This window comes from Penicillium psychrosexuale, assembly GCF_028828465.1.
Source record: "Penicillium psychrosexuale strain IBT 29551 chromosome Unknown utg000004l, whole genome shotgun sequence".
Taxonomy (NCBI): domain Eukaryota; kingdom Fungi; phylum Ascomycota; class Eurotiomycetes; order Eurotiales; family Aspergillaceae; genus Penicillium; species Penicillium psychrosexuale.
The window spans coordinates 533,162-559,443 of NW_026643189.1; the positions used below are offsets into that span (position 1 = coordinate 533,162).

At 49.5% G+C, this 26,282-nt stretch overlaps 9 protein-coding genes across 9 annotated transcripts; 6 read left to right on the top strand and 3 right to left on the bottom strand.

The window, feature by feature from the left end:
* Positions 1-481: 481 nt before the first annotated feature.
* Positions 482-2,080, bottom strand: N7518_006006 (uncharacterized protein; the record flags this gene model as incomplete). Its single annotated transcript, XM_057186933.1, has 2 exons — positions 482-1,245; positions 1,300-2,080. The coding sequence occupies 2 exons, from the start codon at positions 2,078-2,080 to the stop codon at positions 482-484; spliced, it is 1,545 nt and encodes a 514-aa protein (XP_057038636.1).
* Positions 2,081-2,786: 706 nt separating this feature from the next.
* Positions 2,787-4,043, bottom strand: N7518_006007 (uncharacterized protein; the record flags this gene model as incomplete). Its single annotated transcript, XM_057186934.1, has 1 exon — positions 2,787-4,043. One exon carries the CDS (start codon positions 4,041-4,043, stop codon positions 2,787-2,789), a length of 1,257 nt encoding a protein of 418 aa, XP_057038637.1.
* Positions 4,044-5,920: 1,877 nt separating this feature from the next.
* Positions 5,921-7,112, top strand: N7518_006008 (fatty acid alpha-hydroxylase; the record flags this gene model as incomplete). The annotated part of the gene is made up of 2 exons (XM_057186935.1): positions 5,921-6,906; positions 6,959-7,112. 2 exons carry the CDS (start codon positions 5,921-5,923, stop codon positions 7,110-7,112), a joined length of 1,140 nt encoding a protein of 379 aa, XP_057038638.1.
* A 919-nt stretch (positions 7,113-8,031) lies between these two features.
* Positions 8,032-9,846, top strand: N7518_006009 (putative RNA splicing factor (Pad-1); the record flags this gene model as incomplete). Its single annotated transcript, XM_057186936.1, has 4 exons — positions 8,032-8,654; positions 8,707-9,018; positions 9,069-9,536; positions 9,588-9,846. The coding sequence occupies 4 exons, from the start codon at positions 8,032-8,034 to the stop codon at positions 9,844-9,846; spliced, it is 1,662 nt and encodes a 553-aa protein (XP_057038639.1).
* A 664-nt stretch (positions 9,847-10,510) lies between these two features.
* On the top strand, positions 10,511-12,254 carry ptcA (type 2C protein phosphatase PTC6; the record flags this gene model as incomplete). Its single annotated transcript, XM_057186937.1, has 2 exons — positions 10,511-10,571; positions 10,648-12,254. The coding sequence occupies 2 exons, from the start codon at positions 10,511-10,513 to the stop codon at positions 12,252-12,254; spliced, it is 1,668 nt and encodes a 555-aa protein (XP_057038640.1).
* A 648-nt stretch (positions 12,255-12,902) lies between these two features.
* On the top strand, positions 12,903-13,922 carry N7518_006011 (CDP-diacylglycerol--inositol 3-phosphatidyltransferase; the record flags this gene model as incomplete). Its single annotated transcript, XM_057186938.1, has 3 exons — positions 12,903-13,053; positions 13,117-13,493; positions 13,554-13,922. The coding sequence occupies 3 exons, from the start codon at positions 12,903-12,905 to the stop codon at positions 13,920-13,922; spliced, it is 897 nt and encodes a 298-aa protein (XP_057038641.1).
* A 2,553-nt stretch (positions 13,923-16,475) lies between these two features.
* N7518_006012 (uncharacterized protein) lies at positions 16,476-16,918 on the top strand (the record flags this gene model as incomplete). Its single annotated transcript, XM_057186939.1, has 2 exons — positions 16,476-16,834; positions 16,891-16,918. The coding sequence occupies 2 exons, from the start codon at positions 16,476-16,478 to the stop codon at positions 16,916-16,918; spliced, it is 387 nt and encodes a 128-aa protein (XP_057038642.1).
* A 1,035-nt stretch (positions 16,919-17,953) lies between these two features.
* On the top strand, positions 17,954-20,381 carry N7518_006013 (J domain-containing protein; the record flags this gene model as incomplete). The annotated part of the gene is made up of 6 exons (XM_057186940.1): positions 17,954-18,038; positions 18,094-18,178; positions 18,238-18,464; positions 18,531-19,188; positions 19,238-20,176; positions 20,233-20,381. The coding sequence occupies exons 1-6, from the start codon at positions 18,009-18,011 to the stop codon at positions 20,379-20,381; spliced, it is 2,088 nt and encodes a 695-aa protein (XP_057038643.1). The 5' UTR covers positions 17,954-18,008.
* Positions 20,382-24,244: 3,863 nt separating this feature from the next.
* On the bottom strand, positions 24,245-25,436 carry N7518_006014 (Zn(II)2Cys6 transcription factor domain-containing protein; the record flags this gene model as incomplete). The annotated part of the gene is made up of 3 exons (XM_057186941.1): positions 24,245-25,043; positions 25,093-25,190; positions 25,236-25,436. 3 exons carry the CDS (start codon positions 25,434-25,436, stop codon positions 24,245-24,247), a joined length of 1,098 nt encoding a protein of 365 aa, XP_057038644.1.
* Positions 25,437-26,282: the final 846 nt, after the last annotated feature.

The window sequence follows — 26,282 nt, forward strand, 5'->3', positions numbered from 1 at the left end:
CAGTCATTGTGACGTGGTACCTGGAATTCCCAACTGGGCAACTGGGCATGTGCTCTTTCTTGTTTATGTCTACTGTGTGTTGACATAGGAAATAATCTGCGCTAAAGAGTGGACTTCCCTCTAGGCGCTATACACTGATCATACAATCATATATAGAGCTATCTCTAGCAGTTTTTCCTCAATTAAAGAGCAGACTCGGGTACATGCTACCTCCACTCGATGACCGGTTCCAGCGTACGAAACGATAACTAGTTGGGAATTGACTCGCTTATGATCAGGACATAATCTAACACCGACCATTTATTGTCAGTGAACTTCTAGAGTTTGGCAATGACAAGCTCCATTGTTTCTCTAAAATGTCGAAGTCATAATATAGTAGGCTATACCATGAAGTTTTAAATCGGCCTCGGACGATACGCAGGGATCACCCGGTGGTTTCTGAATTATGGTATAAATAGTCTAATTATTCATATACGAAACATCAGGCTGAGCCTGCTGCACTCCAATCCCTCCGAGCAGCAGTGAACAACAGCCGTCCGAGTTCTTCTTGAGTGGAGCGGGTGGCTTGGTTTTTCGACGGCGCCGAAGGGTAGTATACAGCCGTGACTCTCGCAAAAGAAATATCGACTGTGTGTTTCTTGCGCGTCGAGTCTGACCAGAGAGTCCATTTCGAGGGTCGAGATGGGTCTGAAACAGCAGTATCCGAGACTGCGGGGGTGATTCCAAGGAGACCGCGGTCATCCAATACGAATTTCTCGATGCACTCTAAAGCAGGCATAATTCGACGACGGACACCGCAGCCGGTATGCGCTTCGTCGATTGTATAATCAGGATATTGTTTGATAGAGGCGATGATGGCTGTGATATCAGATGGTGGGCCTGGAGGTTGGTCGTTCCTGGATTCGCCGGCTGTGTGACCATCATCGTGCGGAGCTGAGTCGAAATCCGGGTCTATCAATGTCGATCCTAGGAAGATCGTTCTGGCGCGCATTGAGAAAAATCGGATCATCTGGCCGAGTTGGAAGAGGTCGCACTGGCTGGCGTTGTTGAATCCGCCTCGGCATTGGAATTGACGAGATTGAAAAAGCGTATTTGCAGACGCGATGAATGCCCTGCCCAATGTTCTGTTGTTTGCTGCGGACCTTGCACTGTCGGTTTCCTCCAGACCCCCATAGACTCGAAGGAAATGAGCCTGTAGGTCGGTGATGGTGTTCAAAACATATTGACGTCGGCAATAGATTTCCTCTGCAGAAAGATGATTTAGCTAACGGGAACTAGTTGGGATTAATGGAAATCCACCTTCTAACCCATGTGGTAAATATCTCCAGCGCAAAGATTCTTCTTCAGGGGCATCTAGCCCATTTATCCAGAATCTGGAGCCCACAACCAGCAAGGCGTGGGTCATGATTCTAGTGAGACGTGAATCATCGAGGAAGGCGGATATGAAGATGATCTGTCGAATTCGATCTTCCTTCATTGATAACAAAGCTGAATTAAACCTGGCAAGGAGCGCAGTCTTCGACTTTCCATATAAATATCCAATCCTCTGCAGAACATCCTGGACAACACGAGGAGAATTCAATGAATCGGCAAGGTCGATCATTCTCGCAACAAGCGATGTAGACTGGGTCTTCAACTCATTCTCAAACACAGCTCTTTCATTTTCATCCAAAGAATCAAGACATAGAATCTTTAAAAATAACTCAATGGCATCTTCTCCGCACATGCTGGTAGAGCGGACGTTAGGAAGCCTGACTTTTGGTAGCGCATGCTGTAAGGCTGGGTCTGGTGTCTGGGATTCATTCCAGGCTTGCTTTTGGGCATTGAACTGTCTTCCCTCGGAGAACTTGGTGGGATCCAGTAGTGCTTGGAAATATGGACTGTGGGAGGTAAGACGCTCGCTTGCCACCTGCCATTTGCGCTTGGTGGGTGACGACGAAGAGTCGCCGGGAGCGATGTACTCGAGAATTAGGTCCCCATTCGCGGTAATAACTGTAATTGGTGGCTCCTCGTCATTCTGTTGGAGGTCATTTTGACCAGAAAGCCCACTTTGATGGCCTGGAGTTTTGGCTGGGTTCATGGCTGTCGAGTTTCCCGAAGGTCTCCGTGGGTATGATATGGCGAGAAACTGTGGCTGTGGAGGCAAACATTGGATGTAAATAATCAAGGGGATTCTGTCCAGCGAGTTGTGTTATGTACTGTCATAGCAAAGTATTTTCGAGTTTCAGAATGTGTTCATGAAGATGGCGGTTGGTGTTCGATGTCAATTAGGTCAACTGTTTGGCAATCAAATACTAATTTGATTCCATGATCAGTTTTATAAGAAAAAGACGAGTATTAATGCATAGAGGACCCCACAGAAGATAGAGCAGAATGTCTATAGAGCTGAAAGCACTTTCACTGTTGATCTCCATGCCCACCTTGGCCAGGGTGGAGCCCTGGAGGCGATTCCCACAATATGACTAAGAATGGGCACGTGTATGTTGCCTGATAATTAAGGCCTATATTCATCTTCACAATGGACCTCGGGATTTTACATATCATTCGAGCACAAGTTAGGCCAGCCATTTATCTGTTCATCAAATTCATTGGTATATGTATAAGACACTTTTGGTGTAGGTACCGACACGAGTGAGGCTTGAAAATATTGGCAGGTCGCAAAAAGTAAAACAAGATGGGCGTATAGCATACATACTCAAGTCCAAAGGTGCCAACCTTGAATGAGGCCATTAAAACTCGCCAACGGCCAGCGAGTATGCAGAACAACAAGCGCTATCTGTCTGCCATTATACAATAATAACCACTGGAATTTGCATGATTTTGGGGCCCACCGGTGTTCTCTCTGGAAGACCGGAGGCTTCTTGTTCTTGTTTGTTCTTTCCCCGGAGGGCTACCGCTTGCCCGATTGCATGGTATAGGTATTGCACCGTGTATGGAGTTTCAATGCCAGGGGCAGGTGATTCACTTCCATTAGGCTTGAAAGCAGGATCAAACTCAAAGCCGAGGCTAAGAGTGGGTGATACAAGAGAGAATACACCGAGCGATTTCCCATTTTCGTTGAGATAAGGTAAGGTGGAGAGTTTGGCAGCGTCGATACCTGCTTGGGGATTTCCGTTGCCATCGAATAAGGCCAATTCAAAAATATCGTTTCCTCGGTGATTGACGAAAAAGGGCTCGTTCGTCGCGAATCCGATGACAAAGTCGGAGTTGGCACATGCGGCGATTATCGTACTTTGGCGGAAATCGGGGGTAAATGCGGTGTCAATGGTACCGGGTAGACACAGTGCAACGCTGCGGGCCAGTTGCGGGGGAATTGGGACACCGTCATCTGCGTGGAACTGCGCGTGCAGAGTCACAGACTCGGTGGTGACCGAGATGGTTGACGATTTCCGTAAGGACGATCCCGTATTATTCGGACTGAATTCTTTCCAACCGTTGCTTGTTTCCGTGGAGGGGATGATGATCTCCACCTCCTCGCCCGACGAGTAGTTATTCATCTCGGCAGAGATCTCGGTTTGGATTATCTTCGCGGTTGTCGCAACGGCCTCGCGAGCCGCCAATCGCAAGGTAGGGATCAGTACATCATTTTCCTGTTGGTCCATTGGAGCTGCGGGGGCCCACGAGGTGGCCAGATTGGACCATGTCGCCGTTCTCAATGGGCCACTGGTGTATGACTTCTTGATAAAGTCGGCCAAAGCCTGCCTCGTTTCCAACGGCGCGTCCGCTCTGCCCATAAAATTTACCAACGGGTTCAGAATCTTGCTTCCTTCCCACAGTAGAAATCTATGTTTCTTGGACAGGTACTGAAGTTGTTCAATGGTGTCGCTGGACCAGTCGTCGATGACATCGGCTGGAATTTGTAGTATGGCGATGTGCGGGCCGATCTCTGCGGCCAGCCGCAGCAATGAAGCGGAGTTGATGTGACTGACAGAGGCGTGGACGACGACGGGCTGCCCATAAGGAAGAGTCTTTTTGGTAGCCACTAATGTCTGCAGGTAGGCCAGAATTGGGTTCTCGGGGGACCAGTTCTCTGCGGCCGACATTGTGGGCGGTGGAGGGAGAGGGAGCGTAGAAGGGTATATCGTATGAGGACAGGGAAGATTACAAGTACAAGAGAGACAAGAAAAAAGAAGTTAGAGAATGTGGGAAGGAAGAGGGGCTGAAATCTCCACTACTAATTAGTGCGAGGTATAATCCCTGATTCAAAATTGGAATTGACCATGCAGAGGCCGATAAATAGCCCATAATAGCGTTGTAAGTTATCGTTCCGGCCATAGCCCCGCGGGATAACGCTAGACTCTCAGTGGAGACTTAGCCCGGCCGAGAGCCGGGCGCGTACAGAGACTGCCCACTGAATAAAGTACGGAGCATGTACTCGATGTGTACTAGTATGCTGTACTTCGTATAGGCCTTTGGTCAACTCGACAGATCCTTTCCCTCTGGAGGATCCCGAGAGGTCAGACTTTCTGTTCCTGTCAGACCGATGTGCTTATGGGGATCGTCTCCATTAATGGGGTCAATATGGGGTCTGGCTGCGGATTTTCGTGTTTATATTAGACCGATCGACCGGGTGGCAAACGAAAATCCAGTCTGAGTCCCCAAGCCTCGGAGTTAGGGAGGATTGCTGAGAATCTCGTCGAAGGAGCTAGCAGCTTAGCCTGAGCGGTTTCGCAGTTTAACCTGATAACTCTAGCCTGTTTGGGGATAGTGGTGGATGTGGTGACCTACTAACTATATCTGGTTAGTCAGAAGTCATCGTTGTCCATGTACGGAGTACAGCTGGAAGACCATCAAGTACATAAATAGAACATGCTACGTCCATGGTGACTAGTACGTTAATCTCTCCTTTTAGAATCCATTCCTAACTCGACTTCCTTTTTCTCCTTGCTGATCCACCAGCTTGGCCTTCCTATTAATCCAAAGATACATCTTCTTAGTCTCTTCCTGCCTCGTTGGTACAAAGTATATATAAATGATTCTAGGTTTATCCAAATCTTAAGATGCCTGGCAACCAACCATATTTAAAAACCTAATTAAAATAGACCACGCGTGTAGGCACTCCCAGTTCTGTCGAAAATACTTGATCTGGTAACATCAGGCTGTTAGGAAAAGGCAGAGGTAGTATAAATCTCGACGGTTGTCAAGCTTCTACCTCAGCACAAACTGTCATCCTTGACTAGGTACATATTCTACAGTCCTTTGTCTTTAAGAATATCAGCATCTAAGACACGATCCTTACACTCACTTGCTATCCAACCGATTTGGCTTGCTTTTGCCATTGTCTTCTCCACAGATATGATAGATCAGAATGCTTCGGCTTCAGAAAAAGGCGATATATTTTGATGATTCCGGCTTCGTGTCTCATCTTTCTTGGCATGTCCCAGCAACTCCTGTCTTTTATAACCATCTTGCCGATCTACTGCCTAGTGCACTCGGCCGCCTTGATCATAAACTGCCCGAAAAGCAAGCTAGAGAGTAGAAGCTTAACAGCTGAGCTAAGCCTAGACCGCAATTCCTCCCGAGGTCCCTCAGCGCCTTTCCAATGCGGCTAAGATATAACAGCCCCACCGACATGAGATGGGGAGATGTACAAAACTACATCCGTAATCGTACCTTGCATATTTTTTTTGTCGAATTAAATAAGGAGTTACTCTCTAATAGGCTATTGATCAAAGTCCGATGTGGACCCTGCCCAACCTTGTTGCCTGATCCAATGGCAAGTTGAGCATTCGAAAATTTCCAAGGCTCCGGGAGGAGGCGGATCCCTGGTTCTCGGCTTCTGGTGTCACGCCACGCCTCCCCTGATTAATTCTTATTATTCGCCGCCTTTCGGATTTTCATCTCCCATTTTACCTACTATTCCAAGGTTATTTCCTTTCCCCTATTTCCCCTATTTTGTTTCTCTTGCATTTCCGCCAACATGCCTGGGAGAGTTCTGCCAACGTTGACCTCCGCCGACGTCCAATCCCACAACACCGACAAGTCATGCTACATCACCGTGGGGCGTAACGTTTACGATGTCACCGATTTCCTCGACGCGCATCCCGGTGGTGGCGATCTGATCCTGGAGTATGCCGGGCAGGATGTGACGGATATCCTGAAAGATGAGGTCTCCCACGAGCACAGCGACGCTGCCTATGAAATTTTGGAGGAGTGCCACATTGGCTTTGTCTCCGATGTCTCGACACCTGGCAAAACTACGACAACGACGACAACTGTCATCGAAACGGTGACCGAAACCGAGTCCGGACCCATTTACACAACTACTGGAATGTCTCGGGAGGAGGACCTGTCGATAGACACCGACTATAGCCAGGACTACAAAACCCATAAGTTCCTGGACTTAAACAAGCCGCTTCTGCTGCAGCTGTGGTACAGCAACTTCTCCAAGGAGTTCTACTTGGAGCAGATTCATCGGCCTCGTCACTACCGGGGAGGGGAGTCCGCTCCTTTGTTCGGCAACTTCCTGGAGCCTCTCAGCAAAACCGCATGGTACATCGTGCCAACTATTTGGTTGCCATGTGTTGCCTACGGAATAACGGTGGGGGCTGTCGGGCTGGGTAACTCCGTCGTTGCTGCCTCCTACTTCACCGTTGGTGTGTGTCTCTGGACTCTGATCGAGTATCTGTTGCACCGATTCCTCTTCCACATTGACCACTATCTTCCGGATAACCGTGTCGGTATTACCCTGCACTTCCTGCTCCACGGTATCCACCACTACCTCCCGATGGACAAGTATCGTCTCGTTATGCCACCGACACTATTCGTGGTACTAGCTGCTCCTTTCTGGAAGCTGGCACACGCAGTATTCTATTACAACTGGTATGCGGCTACGTCGGTATTCTCCGGCGGAATCTTCGGGTATATCTGCTATGATCTCACCCATTACTTCCTGCACCACCGCAGGTAAGTTGCATTCCATCTTTGATACAATGAATTCACGCTAACATCGATATAGTCTTCCTTCATACTACAAGGAGCTCAAGAAGTACCACCTTCAGCACCATTTTGCCGATTACGAGAATGGCTTTGGCGTGACCAGCCGATTCTGGGATCGAGTCTTTGGCACCGAGTTGGTGTCTCCCGCGCCAAAGGGCGTCAAGGCTCAGTGAGCCCAAGAAATCACAGCATTAATATGGGGCTGTCACTAGTCCTCAAGTCACGATTTAACGCCGAGTACGATCGAGTCACTACTCTTCGGTACTCCTCAATACTCCTCAAGTATATTGGCTGGTGTGGAGTTTCCGGTTGGTCTCGGGGGGAGACTTTGTCATGTCATATCTTGTGATGATGCTAGTTGCAAGGCGGAGTCGATTACTTTTTAAAACAAGCATCACTTATCAGTGTATATGACCGTTAATCATAATGCAAGAAAATAATATCTATATCTCTATAGTATCTACTACGTGCTATATGAAGTCGTTTGCATAGTTACTTAGGTGAACTTTTGCCTGCTCAGGCAAAACAAGTGGGCAATTGTCACAATCATAGGGATGTAGATGAAAGAAAAGTGACCCTTCAGAGCGTGGGTCTGACAGATATCAAGGGGCAAAGGAAATAAAAGGCAGATTCTTCCGCGCTGTCAAATGTACTGCTTGTATCCATAGAAGTATACTGACATTTTAAGGTTCCAAGTTCAACGCGTAAGTCTGCCTCAGGCAGAAACCTGACCGCCTTGATATATAAGGCGGCGAGAAATCTCAGATCCCACGTGACTCTTCTCTTCTTTTCACCGCCTCGACCCTCTTTGTGCCTCCCGAGGTCCCGGCCAACCAAATTTATTTATACTATACCATCACCCCCAGTGCTTCAAGCTCCCATCATCTTTTGTCGCGTTTCTGGCGTGACTTTCATCAAGAACAAGAGTCCTAAAGCGTGTAAAAAGGGTGCAAACCCAAGGAGACCTCACCCTGATCCCATAATCAGGGTTCGAATACCAACTCTGCGTCCCCGTACGCGATCTGACCCCTACAAAGTGATATCCCCACCCCGATCATTTCTACCCTGATCAACAACAGGCTACCTCCCAAGATGTCTGGACTTGACGTAGAGGCTCTCCTTGAGTCTACTGCGGCCGCCCCCATCGAGGCCCCCGTCGAGGCCCCCGCCACTTCGGATTCCCGCGCGGACCCCACCGAGCGCCGTGATCGTTCCCGCGACAGACGTCGTCGCCGCGACCACAGCCGTGACCGCCGCCCTGACCGTGACCTTCAGGGAGACGAAGTCGTCAAGAGCGACACTGTTAGTGCTAATGGAAGCCTTAGAAGCCGAAAGAGGAGCAAGAGTCGCGAATCTGAGAGACGCCGTTCTCGCCGTGACCGTGACGGCTACCGCTCCAACGGTGACTTCTACCGTGGTGGAGGTCGCGTTCGTTCCCGCTCCCGTTCTCCCTATGACGATCGCCACTACCGGCCCAATCGCCGCCAGCGTGAGGAAGAACGACGCCCCCGCCGTGATGCTGATGTTCGCCGTGGATCTGCCGCCAGCCGCAAGTCTCCAGAATTGAACGAGGATGAACGTGACAGTCGCACTGTCTTTGTGCAGCAACTTGCTGCTCGTCTGAGAATCAAGGATTTGATTGCCTTCTTTGAAAAGGCCGGCCCGGTTAAGGATGCTCAAATCGTCCGGGATCGTGTTAACGGCCGCTCCAAAGGGTATGTTTTCACATGATTACTTCGTCAAATCACTTTCTAATATTTCGTATAGTGTCGGCTACGTCGAGTTCAAAAACGAGGAGTCTGTCTCCGCCGCCATCCGACTCACCGGCCAGATGCTCGCAGGAATTCCCGTCATTGCCCAACTGACTGAAGCGGAAAAGAACCGCCAGGCAGCCCGAAACCCGGAGGCTCCAGCAGGAAACCACCACACCGCCCCATTCCACAGACTTTATGTTGGTAATGTTCACTTCAGCATTACCGAGAAGGATATCACCAATGTCTTCGAACCATTTGGCGACCTCGAGTTCGTTCAGCTGCAAACGGACGAGAGTGGTAGAAGCAAGGGATATGCATTCGTTCAGTACGTTGTCCGTCCATGTTATTGACACTTCCACTAACTGACTTGACTAGATTTGCCCACCCCGATCAAGCTCGGAACGCTTTGGAAAAGATGAACGGCTTTGACCTTGCTGGACGAAATATTCGGGTTGGCCTCGGCAATGATAAGTTCACCCCCGACTCGCACGCCAATCGCGCCTCAGGTGCTTCTACAAACTTCCAGGGTTCTTCGTTTTCCGGCCAGGGAGGTCGTGGCGTTCAAGCCGGAGGCTCCAACAACTTTGACCGTGCTGGCGGCAGAGAAACTGAAAAGGGTGCCGGTGCTAGTGCACTTGACGACACGGATGTTGCTGGCGTAAACTTCAACAACTACTCTAGGGATGCTTTGATGAGAAAGCTTGCACGAACCGACGAACCCCAGTCTTCTGTTGACGACCGTCAGAAATTCCTCCGACCCAAGACCGAAACTAAGCCGCTTCCCATCAATGTCAACATGGCTAGTCGCTGTGTTTTGCTGCGCAACATGTTTGACCCCGCGCTGTAAGTTTCCTTGACGCCATCATGAGAGAATGAACGCTAACTTCTTTACAGAGAGCACAGTCCAACCTGGGTCAAGGACCTCGAAGAGGACGTCCGAACGGAGTGTGAGAAGAAATACGGCCACGTTGTTCACATTTCACTAGATCCCAATTCCGTCGGAGATATCTATCTGAAGTTCGACCGCGTCCAAGGTGGCGAGAACGCCATCAAGGGCCTCAATGGCCGATACTTCGGTGGAAAGATGTGCACCGCCCAACCCGTCGTGGATGCAGTTTACAGCAGTCTTTTCTCCCGAACTAGGGCGATCTAATACTCTCCCGAGTACATCCCGTGTTTTTTTTTTCGAAATCTAACCCGGAATTTCTGAAGGCAGATCCCCCTGTCTTCCGTGGACTTAATGGACGGCCCTGCTACCCGGTAGGTGCCCATCTCTCAGCGTTGTTTTTCGTTTTTCTTGTTTGGCCACCCGTGCTTCTTTCTGATCCACTTCCGTGGATCTTGGATGACCTGCTACATACCGACATGGTCGGTTTTAGCTGTGTATTAGCGCCTGGTGACCCTGTTTTTCAGTTTTCAAATCGATTTGCGTGAAATATTCAATACTTTGCCCTGCTGGTAGTCCACGTAGTATAAGTGGAGCCCATGAAGAACGATATCCACTTCTTGGTACTTCATGTTTTCATGCACTGTTTCGCATTTTAGAAGGTCTTCGTAGGAATCATGTACTGGTTTGATTAGTGGCCTATTGTCCCCTGTGTAAACACCTTAAATTAGATCGGTGGATTGTATATGCTCCCTTCTAGGTAAATGATGTATATATAGCGAGTGGAGCACTGAAGCTAATCCCACGGAAAGAATGTGCCGGTCCGAATCCTTCTTATCTGCCGACGCTCGGGCCATATGTGTTCTCCCCACGCACCATTCCTTTTCAACCCTCTTTTCCTCACTGCTATTTTTTATACTTCGATGGGCCAATGATTCTCCTTTCAGCGAGGCGAGTAACAGGCCGGGTCTGGACCTCGGCCGACTGTTACAGTATGTGCGACCAGAGCTACACTGCTTAACTCCGAGGATCCTTAGATCTTGGAAGCACCTAGCTAACACAACCCAGGCTTCGCTCTCCTTCGTCGAGCGCGATGCTACAGTACCGAGTCTGTGCCGCCTGGTCAGTCGGCAGTTAGACGACAACCACAGTTTCGTGATTACTTTGTCACCCATCTGCCGTCGTCTTCGCTTCATCCGGACCCCCGTGGTCCGGCCTCACCATTCCACAAACTTCCTCGCTCCGCCTCTATACCTCACACCGGAGACACTCCACGATCGCCAGCTGCCTTCCAAGCTTTAATAGACCGGGAGACAACAGTCGTCCGCATTCCACTCCGCAACGCGAAGCACCATTTCGGCGCCGTCACCTCCCGCGGAACCCGCCCTTCGAATGAAGACACGTACCAAGCTGGAGTCATTGACATCCCCGCCTTTGCGAAGCGACCTCCAACTTCGCTATCGATTAGGCGACCTAACAAAAATGACCCTTTGGCCGAACCCCGGGAGTCGCGCGGTGCGGAAACCGCGAGTGGAGACCCACAGGTCTTCTATTTCGGTATCTTTGATGGCCATGGCGGATCCGAATGCAGTTCGTTCTTGAGGGATTACCTGCACGAGTATATCCAGAACGCGGCATTTGATATCGACCTTCGGTCCAGTCTACGACCTGGTGCCGAAGTGCCACCCACCACTAGCGAACTACCTGTGATGCAAGAGGGTGACCGCCGCAGAATTGGAGCCCTAGAGAAACACCTTGTGCATACCTGGAGACGGGTAGTTGGTGGCTACTTCAAGAGGTTCCAGCCGCCGCATTTCGCCTACAATGGCACCGAGTCCGACGACCCGATTATTAAGAACCACATCTCCATCGAGGAAGTTGTGGAGTACGCCTTCCTGCGAGCGGATCTAGACTTTGTCAACGCTCAAGCAGCTAAGCGAGAAGACGATCCCGTTCGAGCCGAGAGACCTCTGAACGAAGATGAAATCTTCCACAGGCCTAGCATGACCCGATCTCCGCAGATCGGCGGAAGCGCTCGGTTCAAGGGTGGCAGTACCGGAAGCATCGCCATGATCTCGACCCCGACCCCAACCCCATTCTGGCACCCCATCGCCCCATCAAGCCTTCTAGTTGCTCATGTTGGCGACACCCGTATACTCCTCTGCTCAACAGAAACCGGTATAGCCATCCCCGTCACATCAAACCACCACCCCTCCTCCCCAGTCGAGGCAACCCGACTCAGACGGTATGCCACAAGCTTTGTAACGGACTCTTTCGGCGAAGAACGCATGAGCGGGCTAGCCAACACGCGCGCTTTCGGCGATGTCCACTCCAAGCGCATCGGAGTCTCTGCTGAGCCTGAACTCACGCGCATAGAGCTTGGCCCCGCCGAGTTCTCGTTCTTAGTTTTGGTATCCGATGGCATCAGCGGGACACTGCTTGACCAGGAGATCGTTGATATCGTCAAGGAATCCAACACGCCGGAGCAGGGCGCGCGTGATGTGGTCAATTTTTCGACCGAGGTCTCCAAGGAAGGTGACAATGCTACTTGTCTTGTTGTTCGCCTTGGTGGTTGGGAGCGTCGTCTCGAGGGCGGCGTTGGCAGCATGGGTACTAAGGAGTCTCGCGAGTGGCGCAGACAGGATGCCACTGATCCGCGCAGGTCACGGACGTGAATGAGTTTCTTGTATATTTTGGGTTCTGTTCTGTACATATTCTTTCAGGCCTGTAGGCTGGTCATATATAATCAATGATGTCTATAAAAGCATGTTTTACAAGATTATAATAGGTCGCACAATATATGAAACAGGCTGTCTCCCAGGGTCTATACCTAAGTATCACAAACATCTTCATTTTTCGAGACTTGACATGTTGCACCCACATATGGGATGTTGCAAGTCCAGTCCGGTTTTTATCTCTCAAGATCACGATCACCTCCAAGTGGACCGCGTGGGGAAAGCTCAAGTCCACGGTTCCGAGTAACCCGCAGACATTCCACAATTTCCTTTCCTCCATCTTTCCAGCTTCCTCTTTCATCCCCTACCTTTTCATCTTTCCCCTCTTTCATCGACCCTTGGAAGTTTCGAGTGCGTGTTAACAAAGCGCGCTTATCTTCCCTTATCGTTGAAATTCTCCTTCCCACCTGGATCACCTCCTATCCTTATCCCGACGGAATTCGCTGTATTCTTATCTCGGTGCGTTTCTGTCTCTGCTTCTTGATTACCCGACGCTGACAGCGCCTAGACCAACTGTCCGGTATCCATCCATACGTCCCCCGACCTATACGAGAAACCGTTCGCCAGTCACATCCCTTTCACATCACAATGAGCGCAACACGACGACAAAAGGCCTCCCTCGCCGAGGAGAGCGAAGATTCAGGCAATAGCTCCGTGTCACCTTCAGAGGGCGCATCCACACGGGAAGAAACCAAGGAACGCAAGGAAAATATCTTCCTCTTCACTCCGAATCTTATCGGTAGAATGCCCCGCTGATGTGGCTTTAAGCCTGACGTTGGCATCTGGTTTAACACGTTCCCAGGATATTCCCGGGTTTTTTTGACCTTCGCCTCGCTATACTACATGCCCCTCCACCCCCGGACCTGCTCCTTCCTCTACACGGTGTCCTGTCTGCTGGACGGCCTGGACGGTTATGCAGCACGATACTTCAACCAATCCACCACTTTCGGTGCGGTGCTGGACATGGTGACCGACCGCTGCACTACCGCGTGTCTCCTAGTCTTCCTGAGCTCCGCCTGGCCCCGATGGGCCATCGTTTTCCAGGGTCTCATCAGTCTGGACATGGCCAGTCACTACATGCACATGTACGCTACTCTCAGCATGGGCGGAGCCAGCCAAAGCCACAAGAAGGTCGATCCTAGTCGTAGCTGGATTATGTACCAGTACTACACCAGCAAGGTAAGACCCCCGCAGTGAACTGATATTCCGTCCCCAAGCTTATTCGCAATGTTTTATTAGCTCGTTCTGTTCATCTGCTGTACCGCCAACGAAGCCTTCTTCATCGGCCTGTACCTCCTATCTTTCTCCTCGCCAACCCTGTCCCCTTCGCTCCTGCAGCCCATCTCCGATTCCCAGCTGTCCTCCGCCCAGCCTGGAAGCCCCGCCCACCCCGAACCAGCTAGCCTCTTCGCTAGCCCCTGGAGCGCCGGTGCCCTCGAGATGGCGCGTGCGAACAAGCTCGAGAGCACCTGGCCGTGGATCATCACCGGCATCTCGTTCCCCATCATGGCGTTCAAGCAGTTCGTCAACGTCGTCCAGATGGTGAACGCTAGCAAGTGGCTCGCTGAGGGCGATCTCGCTGCCCGCCGAGCTAACCGCAAGAAGTAAGGCCGAAGCTACACGGTAGCTACACGGTAGCTAGTCGGAATTTCCGATTCCTTCCTACTTGTCATGCATTTCTTTGGAGCTACGGTCTATGATTTCGGGGATGCGCACGCTGCCCTTCCTACCTAGGGAATGGTTCGTCTAGAGTTGGATCCTATTCATAACGTCTTGGACAGGAATGATGGCTTTTGGTGGCCAGGCATGGTCCGGATTCTGGGACCCTGTACAGTACACACGCGGGTTGTGTTTCTTCTTTTTTGCCCTCTTACACTTCACTTCGCTTTCTTCCTTTATGTTTACCTTCTTCTTCGCTTTTCGGGCTTTGTGTCCACAGCCTGGTTCGATTCGTCTTCTTTCTATTCATTACCTCTGTCGGTCTTTGATTATTGTTAACGCCGTTATACATTTAATGCATTGCTCTTGTATCTGACTCTAGTTATGACTGGACAAGACCTGGTCAATGATCGCTATGGAATTGCCGATACTTGATATTGCCGATTTCTTGACCTCGACCAACATAGATGGTCCCTTTAATCTCAAATATTACGCTTTTTCAAGTCTTTGTTTTGGGTAGAACCTCGCATCGCACGTAAATAGGCAAAGGCTGTTTTCCAGAATAAGGCAGCAATGGATAACTATTGTTCAGGTTCCCCGGTCGATCCCTCACGGCCACGCTAGCGAAAAAGATCTCAGATTCTTGGTAGATAGCGGTTACGCCCCTGAACGCAGATTCGCAGAATATATCGACAAGACTTCCAGCGCTTATCCCTTAAGAGCTTACAGTCTACTCCGTAGTATCGTAGTCCTTCTACTTCAACCTACAGACACCAGCTTGACCGACCTCCTTTTCATGTGGAATCGCAACCAGCCCCTTGTCTCTCTTTGGGCAGTTCCCCATTAAAACGAAGCCCCAGTGTGGAGATGAAAGAACTGGAAACGACCGTCGAATACGTGAAACAGCTTCTTTTTTGGTTCTTTTTTGTTCTTTCCCATTCTACATCCAGCGGAGCGATGGAGTAAACTCCACAACAGTCTTTGATCGACCTTACTAAGGGTAAACCGGGTAAACTCAGGAAAAGTATGGCCGAGATGCAGGAAGTGTATGTGCGGGATATCCGGCGCAGGAACCGTCTTATATACACAATTGACAAGGGAGTCGTATAATAAGTTTAAGTTATATAACTACCTTTTGCATGAAATGCCCGAGCTCGTACAATCCTAGACGGAGATCATGGTGAATATGATCATCCCTAAGACGCAATCGTTAGTTTGGAAATGTCAGTAGGGGGTAACTAACTACGGAGTACACTCCACAACTTGAAGACAGCGGTCAACAATGAATGAACGTCTCATTTTTTTTTACGTAGGTTGATAGCTCTGAAGTGGATGATTGAAGTGGACGCTCGAAGCAGACGAGGAAGGATTTACAGTACCGCGCATTGCATTGAGCCGGAACATAGTGATCGATAAACACTGTTGGCACAGCGATCTGCTGTAGGGAGTAAGGAGGTCTAGAATCAGGATGTTTGCATTTGTTTGTCTGTTTGTCCTGTTTGTTCTATTTGCATCAAAGAAGAAATTTCCTCTTCCGGGCTATATTTATCCTCACAGATCAGGCACTCCATTATTAAATCTGAGTCAATAGTACAACCACTCCAAGTTTTCGTTTAGCTTGCCGAGATCTCCCAAGAAAAATAAAACATGACTCCGTTCTTTATTGCCTTGTGGCTTGGAACTTGGAAGGCATCTGAGAATCTCCAAGGTTCTCCACGTTGAACGTTGAACACGTTGCACACGTGCGTTTGTTCGACGCAAGGTGTAAAAATTCAAAACATCCCTTGCTAAGTATTATTCGATGCGGAGACCTCGTCAGTCTCCGGGCTGTTTAGGCAAATTGGGTACTTGTGCATCTCCATAGGGTTGTTTAGGGTACGTCAGGGTAGATGAGGGTAAAGCCGGGCAAGCTATCGTCTGATGTGATCATCGCTCGGTCCGCACGGCACTCTTTAGGCAATCCGGCATCGGCCTAGATCAGTCCCAATCACCTCATGCCACAGCCAGCGGAGGACGGCGTCATTTTGTGTTTCATTTTTTTTGTTTCATTTTTTTGCAATTTCATAGCCGGATGACTCAATGTCTTTGTAGGCTCATCTCTAGGCTCATCTCTAAGGCGAATCACCTCATTTTAAGAAGCCGTTAAATCTAGTAATTACTCACTGGAGGTCCTCGAATGACGCGATAAAAAACTCGCCCTTGGACCAATTGGAAGTAGCGCAGGACCTTGTGGGAGCTGGCGCCATTCTTAAAGCCATAAGGTGATCGCACAAGGTGATCTCCTCCTTCGGGTCCCACTTAGAAAAGCGGGTCGCCCATTTTTCTCCTTTAAGTGACTCACTTGGCGAGTTCAGTCTATAAAGAGTCACCCCCTGCAATCTTGCATGCCTTTTTTTCTCTCAGTACCTCATCTCATCCTTTCCAGGAGGTGATGGTCGCTCCCCCTCGGTGTTAAAAGTGCTTTCTCCATTTCTTTGATCCTCGATTCTTCAACTGCCGAGAATGGGCCAGAGGCATAACAGACGCCGCAATCGTCGTTCCAACCGCATACCTAATACCCTGCTCGCTCAGCATCCGACCTTGCCAATCAAATCAACCATTCGGACACCCCAGAACAGCTTTGGCGCGCTTGTGTCTGCTGGCAATTCCCCCGACACATGCATTCCACGGGGATCTCCCACCCTCGCCCAGCCATGGCAATATGGGTATACAGCGTGGCAGACCCGTGAGCGTCCCTCGCGGCTGGAATCAGCTGGGCTGGAAGAAGCACAGTGTCGTTTGTTCGGTGGAGAGCCGGGCGACGATGTGAGCCTCTGTTACCGGATGCTTGAGTACTTCGGTGGACTCGACTACATCAACTCGTGAGTACCAGTCGGTTCTGATACATTTGGAAAGCAATTCCTGACATTTCTTCCAGAACGAGTGGCCGTGCCCTTGGAGATTGAATGTCTGAACTCTCTGTCTGGAGACCTCCCGGACGGATTGTTTCCCCAACTTTTTTTTTTTCAGTCAACAAAAAAGAACAAAACACCAAAACGATTTTACGAATATGCGACGCCTATGAATCCGCATTCGACAAAAACAAAACAAAAACTGCCATCGAAAATGAACCGACAACGCGACGCCCTGCGTCTGCGGTCGGCCACTGCAAATGCGCCCACACCACACTATATAACGGCGAGAACGCCAGATCACACGGGTTTCCCGGGTCCCCGACTTGTAGCAATGAAGATACCGCAGGTATCGGATTGGTCCCCTTTGGCCCGGCCGTGTGGATCATGGTCCACTGATTGTATCACACACATGAGAAAATGAATCAGACATTTTCTGGCTGATGCTTCCGAAGCTTTGTCTGGATTGGTTGAGTTTGCGTCCGACCTCGAGTTGTTGACGCTTGAATTCCTTTTCTGGGCGGACTGGAGAAGTCTTGGTTATCTTTATTACGAGGGGAGAATTGTGTGCGATGGATCTGTTCTGTCAAGACTCCTAACTGAAAGGAAGTGGTGAAGGCTGCTGCATGGATCGATTGGATCGATTGGATATCGATCAGCTCTATTAGAGTATTTAATTAGTATATGCAGCCTTGAGCTCATTCACCAAAAATTATGAACATATTTGACAATATTTGACAATCCAAAGCCGTAGAAAGCCTCATAAACCATAAGATAGAACGACAACAGTCGGTAGTTGTTCAACCGATGTACTCCATAGTAAACATCAGATGTCGTCTTCACCGCCTGCACCGCTCAAAAAACTGCCACGTATTCACTCCCACTTAAGGCAGGCGGTGAGTGGACCCTGCTAGAGGACACGGTCATCACCAGATCAGGAAGTGCGATAGACCCAACCTGCATCACTCCTTTGTTTCTTGTGAGCCAGCATTTTGGGCTCTAAGTAGGCTCCTGTGTCATTCTTCTAGCCCAAAAGCGTTCTCTTGACCATCCAAAGTGGCTACTATCAACAGCCCTGCGCAACACAATCTTTAAATTCCGCGGCCAGCGGCCTCCGCTGTCTATACCCTGAACTCGCCGCAGGATGTCGTCAGACTACACCTATGATGAGCAGGTAAGGACGGGACTTGATCCGATAAAGACGTGGTAACGCTAACTTAAACTTTCAGGGACAATTCTTCCCCTTCTTCATCCTCACCTTGACCGGCCTGGTCACTCTCCCTCTCACCTATAACCTCCTACGACCTAGCAAAGGTGAGATTTGGTACTATGCAGATGTGGTTCCCCGGCTAACCGCTTGATGTGGTCTACAGAGCTTGAGAATACCGCTCCCCGCATCAAATCCGATTTCAAACCTAAAGATGCGGACCTCATTGACGCGCAGAAGCGCAAGCGTCTGCGAAAAGAGCGCCGAATCAAGCGCATTATTACTGTCGTTGTCGGCTATGCCGTAATGGCATGGATGGTCTACTTAATTGTCGTCACCGCTAGGACAGTGGTGAAGGCATACGACCCTTATGATATTTTGGGTGTCTCGAGGGTGAGTTATTCAGCTCGGCGCGTGCCTACATTCAGGGGATTTCACTGACTAAATTCTTGGAAACAGAACGCCGATGAAAAAGCTATCTCCAGACATTACAAGCGCATGTCTTTGATCTTTCACCCCGATAAAATTCGTCCTGACCCCTCTAAGAATGAGACCATCGAGATGCTCAACGAACGTTTCGTGGAGCTCACCAAGGCATATAAAGCTCTCACCGATGAGGAGGTGCGAAACAACTACCTCCAATTTGGCCACCCCGACGGCAAGCAGAGCTTTAGCATCGGTATTGCCCTTCCCAAGTTCATTATCATGGATGGCAATGGCAAATATGTTCTGATGGTCTATGGTGCCCTTTTGGGTGTTCTTCTACCATATATCGTCGGCAAGTGGTGGTATGGATCTCAGCGATACACAAAGGAGCGCGTTCTTGTCGCCAGTGCCGGAAACATTTTCCGTGAGTACAAGGACGATATTACCGAAGGTGGGATTATTAGCGCTTTGTCGTCTGGCGAGGAATTCAACGATATGCTCAAGGGTGCCCGGGCCGAGTCTGGCCTGACCAAGCTCGAGAAGCGGGTGCTGGCAGATGATAACTCGTTCCTTACGGCCAAGGACCGTGATACGCTGAAGCAGTTGGATAGCTCCTCTCGTCGGAAGGCCTTGGCTTTGTTATGGGCTTATCTTGGGCGAATTGATCTTGGTGATGCTTCTCTGGATGCTGGTAAGAAAAGCCCCGATGATATTCTGAAATACCACTGACCGGCCTGCAGAAAAATATGAAGCGGCTCCTGTCGCTCTTGCTCTCACTGAAGCTTTCACTGCTATTTCACTCGCATTTGGTAACCTTGGACCCATCGTCGGTGCCTTCAAAACGTCTCAGAACCTCATCCAGGCTGTGTCCCCGGGCTCATCACCACTGCTGCAACTTCCCAACTTCACCGAGGCCATTGTCAAGTCTGTAGAGGGCGAAGACGCCAAGGAACATCTCACTGTCCAAAGGTACATGGAACTACCAGAGGCTCAGCGACGCAGTCTTACTGTCGGTGCTGGCCTTCTATCCGATAAACAATACACCGACGCCGTATCAGTTGCCAAGCAACTTCCCTTGCTTCAACCTGAGCGGATCTTCTTTAAGGTTATGGGAGAAAAGGTGATCACACCCAGCAGTCTGGTACAGCTGGTAGTCAAAGCCCGCTTCATCCCGCCAGGCAGCACATCCGTGCCGCCAGTGAACCCGCTCGATCTGGAGGACATTGACCCCGACGAGGACGACCTGGAAGCCCTGATGGGTCGCAAGCCAGCCAAGAACAGCGCCACCAAGATGGAGGACGGCAAGAAGGTTGAGGCAAAGATTGAAAGCATCCAGCCGCCTCTGGCCAACGCACCATACTTGGCGCGCGATCACTCCCCTCGCTGGAACATCTTCCTAGCAGACGGAAAGCAGGGCAAGATGGCTGTGCCGCCGTTTACATTTACGACATTCGACAAGCCGATCTTCGACGAGGCCGGCAAGCCCACCTTCAACGTCCAGACTCTCAAGATGCAGTTCCAGGCTCCCCCGCAGGTCGGCGACTTCTCCTTCCTCCTCCACATGATCTGTGACAGCTATCTGGGTCTTGACAACACGGCTCAAATCATCCTGCACATTGACGATCCTGCCAAGGCAGCCGCCGTGCAAGAGGAAGACGACATCAGCGAGCCAGACGAGGGTAAGTCTTTCTCAACCCACTAAACTACCTGTTTCGCTTATACTAACCCTCCCTAGACTCCATCGCCGGCCAAATGCAAGCGATCAAGACCGGCCAAGCGCCTAAGAAGAAGACCAAAGATTCCGACGACTCCAGCGAGAGTGATACCGACGGCGACGCAGGCGATACCAGCGACACCAACACAGAGACGGAAGACGAGGATTGATTCCTTTCCCATGCATTGATTGATCGATTGTACTCACAGCGTAGCTTGTGTGATGTGTATGTGTAACACTGGCCTTTGATCTGAACCCTGGACCTCGGCGTTGCGTTGCCCTAGCCCTGGGCTTAGGCCTGTTGCCACCAAGGCGTTTTCTGGGTGTCGAATTCGAATTTTCTTATTCATCGGGTTACTACGGAGGCCCTTGGGTATGGCGATGTCATTCAACCTCGCTGTCTACGAACTCGTTACTCCTCTGGGTAATGGTTGGTGTCAGTCCGGGTCCTCCTGATCATCGCGGTACAGTGATTCAACAGGGTTACTTTCAGATTTAAAATAGAGTCTGGATTGAATAAATGTATTAATTTTTTTTTTGAAAATACACTGGCCGACTAGTCCATGTCTATCTCCGATAAAACCTACCAGGTCAAACCAAAGCGTTCGCTTGAATTCTAATCCTTGATCCTATAGGAAACTCCGAATGTCATCAGACACAACTTTAAAAGCATAACCTCGATAAACTCTTCATCCGGTCCAAATAACCCCATCTTCAAGAAGCTGTCTAGTTTAGAGAGAGGAAGCCAGAGAGAAATACCTGACCTCGCACGCGGTGCTTTTGCCATTGGTCTACACCACCAAGAAGTGGATGTAGAAACAACACATCACTTGAGTGAATATGGATGCGGGAAAAGCCGATACCAAAGACGATTGGCTGTTAGAGACGTGCGAACAAACGATCCAGAGTATGTTGTAGATCTGTCGCCAATTTCACGTCACGTCAGATAAGGCTGAGGAAGCCTAGGCTGCTTCGGTTGAATCGGATTGGCAAGAAAGCTTAGTTAGCGAGATGGATGGGTGTGGGATTGCTAAGTAGTTCGCGTTGTACCTAGCTCATGCCTTGAACCAACACTCAAGTCGATGGCCATTGGATACCAAGATCCACTCGTCTATGTTGTATGTGTCTTGAATGGCTAACTAGTTATGGCTTTTATCACTTCGCCTCAAATTAGACAGGGATACTGACAAGTTTTCTCGGAGAATGAAGATCCCCCTGATCCCGATCATCCTTGTGGGTCGACATGTCGCTTTACGGGCTTTTGCTCGCGCATCCTGCTCCTGATCCAGCTATTTTCCTTCGACTATATTCTGAGTCGATTAGAGGCCAATCCTGATGCAACATGGAGCCAGACAGTCGAAATAATACGTAGCTAGCTTATGCTATGAGTAAGCTCTCATCCTTGATTCCAGGTTCACTTATCCATCCGCAAGTAAAGAGCCTGGAACTTCCGATACAGAAAAGTAAACAATGTAAGAAAACATGCATAAATCCCAATCAGAAGGTAAAGATTGTCGGACTTGAAGACGACGTTTCTAGTATTGGTGGCAGCCATGGAAGTCACAAAGTTAATCACAAATGTCTCTGCAAAACCTCTCCATGATAGAGCCCGGGGCCTGGGAGCAGGAGCAGGAGCAGGAGTTGGAGTTGGAGTTGGAGGGACAGAGCTACCGCTGTCTTCGGTCTTCATATTGCTAGATATCATAATGCAACACGATTGATGTGCTGAATCAAGCACTGGTGTGTTAACTAATTGGATGTTTCCGAGTCGTTCATTTGAATGTGTTTCGCACCTATATCCACGAAGTATTTCACTTGTATTCCGAGTTGGGGGAGTTGTAGACAGTGTGAAGGATATCGTTGAAAGAAGAGTATGGACTTCATAGGAGGTGTAAACTTCCAAGCTGCTGCTGGGGCTTATATATGGTACCTTGACCAGGGCCACGTGACTGATCATCCTCGAAAATAAACACGAAATGACTACGAAGCAGCACAGAGTGCCTGATCGATTACCTACTGACCCACATCCCTAATCTGGTCACTAAGCCCTCCTGAGCCTCACTAGTTAAGTAAAGCGGCAGCCGATTGGACCCCGGCAGATACTATCCTGTCTATATGTGCATATACGGCTCCAGGATTAGCAAAGGGTACTGCAAAGGGTACTGAAGAGGCAGTAATCACATTCATCCTGGTTGAAAGATCCCAGATGGGTCCACTAGCGGAAGGAGACATGGGTCAGAAGAGATAGAACCACGATGGCGATCTGGAGATTTGCAAGCCATTTATCTCGTGATTATGATGAAAGCGAGGGGTTGACAAGTCTTCGGCGATTCCCTACGAATCAAGTCGGCAAACCCTTGGCCGAGATGTTGAATTTCGGGCACATCCCCGGAAGCGCCGCAGTCGCAGTTTGTCTTACAAAACACATGTAGAAGTGACAAGAGTGAATATGTCGGTCTTCATTATAGAAATACGGAGAGAGTGCGAGAGAGGAGGTAGAGGCGAAGCTAACCAAATGGATTACAAGAAAATAATATATTTCCACTAGGCATGATAGGGCGAGAGCATGATGCGATATGTATTTTATATTGCAATGTCTAATGTCATTCCCTGTCCTATATCACACGGCATCTCCATTTCCTAGATGTATATATTGGTAGATCATCTACATATACATCTACTCCGTATGTCACACCTAATCACGCCTGAAGACTTTCTAAATTTGATTAGTCTGCACAGTGACAGAGATGAGATCTTGATGATATCATGCAGAGAGTTCCAAGGTTCCCAATATCCATGGATACCTAGGGAAGTATATGTTGACTAATCAACTGCTGAGTCCATCCGTGGACTTCCACTGGATGTACAGAGCTGAAAAGTCGACATTAATTCATCCGAGTCGGAGACTTTCAGAGTCTCACTGTAAATCCACTGGATATAAAAGCAGCACAGTAAACTTTAGTTGGTTCCCTCTTAACCTCATCAGTAATTCAGCGATGGCAAACAAGCTTGGCATATAAAATCAGGGCACACAAACAACCCCAGCAAGCAGCAACCCCCGACAAAGCATGTTCTCAAGTTCCACAAACAACCCTCCCTCCCCAGCCCTCCAGCTCCAGCCCCAAACAGGGAAGGAAAGACGACAGACGCACTTGCCGCGAATACGATCTGATCTGATATGCTCCTAACTCTCTTCCGACCTCTGCGGCTGTCTTTCTTTTCCAAGTTGATGCTGGATGTATCTGTGTCAGGTCGTGCATTGTACGGCCGTATGAGCTGGTTCGAGATCTAGATCTGGTGTGAGCCGATTTTCTATTCTTGTGTTATCTTCTGTTGGGGATGTTGGGCTGGTTGGGTGGGATGTATCATGTATTATGTGCGGGAGTACTTTTGAATTTCATTGGAACTTGTCCGCGTCGTCGTTGGTATTGTTTGAGTATGGCCGTGACTGGGAAGTATGACCCTTCAAGTCAGAGAATGTCTATCTCTCAAAGGCATGGTACTATGCTAATCCATATATCATTGTAATTAACCACCCCAACCCATTCTATACAAAGACAGGGTCTACCCAAGGACTAACGCTAGCGCTAGCGGCAAGAAGAAAATGAAAAGACCAAAGGCATAAAGGACCTAAATTGATAGTGATACTCTTTCAAACTAGATACCAGAACCAAGGAAATCCAAATCAAGACCAATAATGACGATCCAAAGAAAGACCTGGCTGAACCCGAGAAGGAAAAAAAAGGACTGGTCAAAAAGGATTAGGGCTCAATGTGCCAGACATATCGTGCTCCATGCTCCGGTGGTGTTCAAATTCAGATGTGGGGGGTATAGAGTGAGAAAAAGAGAAAGAAAAGAGCCAAAGAAGAATGCAAATCATAATGACGAGAAATAGAAAAGAGAATGCGAAATATAGATAAGAAGTGAAATGAAACCAGCTGCTCAACAGCTTGTACCAAAAACCCAAATCAAAAACAAAGGCCATGTATCTCCAAAAGACAAGAGAAACAGTGCAGCAAATACCAAAACAGATTTAACCAGAAGGAAAATTCCAGCCGGGCGTAAACCCAGGATAATACGTCGGGTCATGCTGGAAATTGTAGTCCCCCATCATCTCCACCGAGAGATTCCCAAGATGGTGCGGATGCGAATGAGACTCAGCCATGAGACCGGACGGTAGCCTCGACAGCACGGGCTTGACATCATGCTGGGGGGTGCCGGGATCGCAGCATCCGTCCAGGACGTACGGGAACGGCGGCTCGAGGTGCGCATGTTGCGGGATATGTGGTAGCCCTGACGGCCCAGAGGACATATCAACATGCGCGATATCAGCGCCCATGTCCGGTGCACTCATGGACGACCGTTGCTGCATCACCATCAGGTCGTGGTACCCTGCGTCAGGGTAGCTGTAGCTCGTCTGATGGACGGGCTGGGGATCCCACTGCCAGCTTGTGGTGGTGGGAATGCGGTTAGGCATGGATATTGGTGTTGGGATTGCGGTAGGGCGAGAGATGGGCGAGGGCTCTGGGGGTGTTGCTGGCTCTGGCGAGGGCTCTGCTGTGACGCTGCATTCGGTGGATGTTGATAGCAGTCGTAGGTAGCGCAGATCCTCAGAGTCCTCGTCTGGCTCGTCGGCGTTTTCTTCGGCTTGTTTGATTAGCCCTAGACGGTCGAGGATTGCATGTGTTAGGGGGTGTCCGTCTGGGGCTTCGGCGAGGGGATCGCCTGGGAAGCCTTCGTTGTTGACGCAGAATTTATAGAGCTTCTGAAGGGCCTTTACCACTAGGGAATGGTGGGATTCGAGCATTTCGACGAATCTGTGCGTGGTATGTCTATGAGCTTGAGGAAATGTCTGGCTTGAGATTCTCTGCATGTACTCACCCTCGAGAGTATACTTTGGTCTGAGTGGCTTTTCTTTCACGGAATAGACAAGGGTGGTTGTATACCGAGCAGCGATTGCAAGGCTGCTTCCCATCACACTAACAAGGTTAGTCAAATATCAGTCTCCTAGTATATCGACATACCTTGGTCTTCTTCACGCGACAGCGATCACAGGCTTTCAAAACATGCTTACGCTTGACCCGGAAGACGCGTTGGTCCCGCTTGTCCTCAGTCCGGGCCCGATGCTCCAGCTCCGACAACGAAGCCACCGCAGCAAAGCCATCAATGCTATGCGGGAAACCCTTGGGGCGAAGCTTTGGCTGCCACGACATGGATTGTATCATATTGGAAACTCCACCGGAAACCAAGCAAGGGAGGTAGATATTGCAATGCAAGAGGAAGGGTGGAGAAAGAAAGAAGAAGAAAGAGCAAGATCTCAAGATTGAGAAGAGAGGGAGAGAGAGCTTTGACCCAAGTAAAAAAGAAAAATAGAGGAAAAAGAAAAGAATCGAGCAGGTGGGGTGGATGATAATGAAACCGGCATTCAGCCGCCAGCGCCAAACGTTGATATCATGATTATCAAAGGTGCAGAGACGTCGTCCCCCGCATCAGCAGCTAAGCCGTGACGTGGAGAGGCTGTTCAAAGCGTTCGAGGGTGACGAGGGTGGTGACATGTGGTTTGAATCCCAGGGCAAGCAGGTAGACCGTAGACATTTAGGCGACTGTTTAGGATACCCAGAGACCAGTACAATGACACAGTCCCAGCCGTGAGTCCGTGAGATTTGATCCTAGTCATTGGGCAGGAAACGACAGAGAGAGGTAACGTTCCTTGTCACACGATATTTTCCCCTCGAAGGCTGACACTGCACGTCAGAGAGAGATCCCCAATACACGTGCCTGGAGAATGAGAAAGGCCAACTCCGAGTCATTTGCGATGAGAAGAAACATCCAATCAATTACCTAGTCAATCTGCAGCTATGGAGGGGTCAATGCGAGATAAAAAGAAGTCGGTGAAAAAAGAAACGGACATATCGACATCCTTGCCAGCTGCACCGAAACGTGGTACAACATGATATGCCAGAATATGCCAATATGCGAACATGATAGCGACAATCAACTGTTAGGCTCTCAGCCTCCGAAAGAAAAAGAGTTAAAGAGGCTGATGGACAAGAGAAGAGTATTTCTGATAC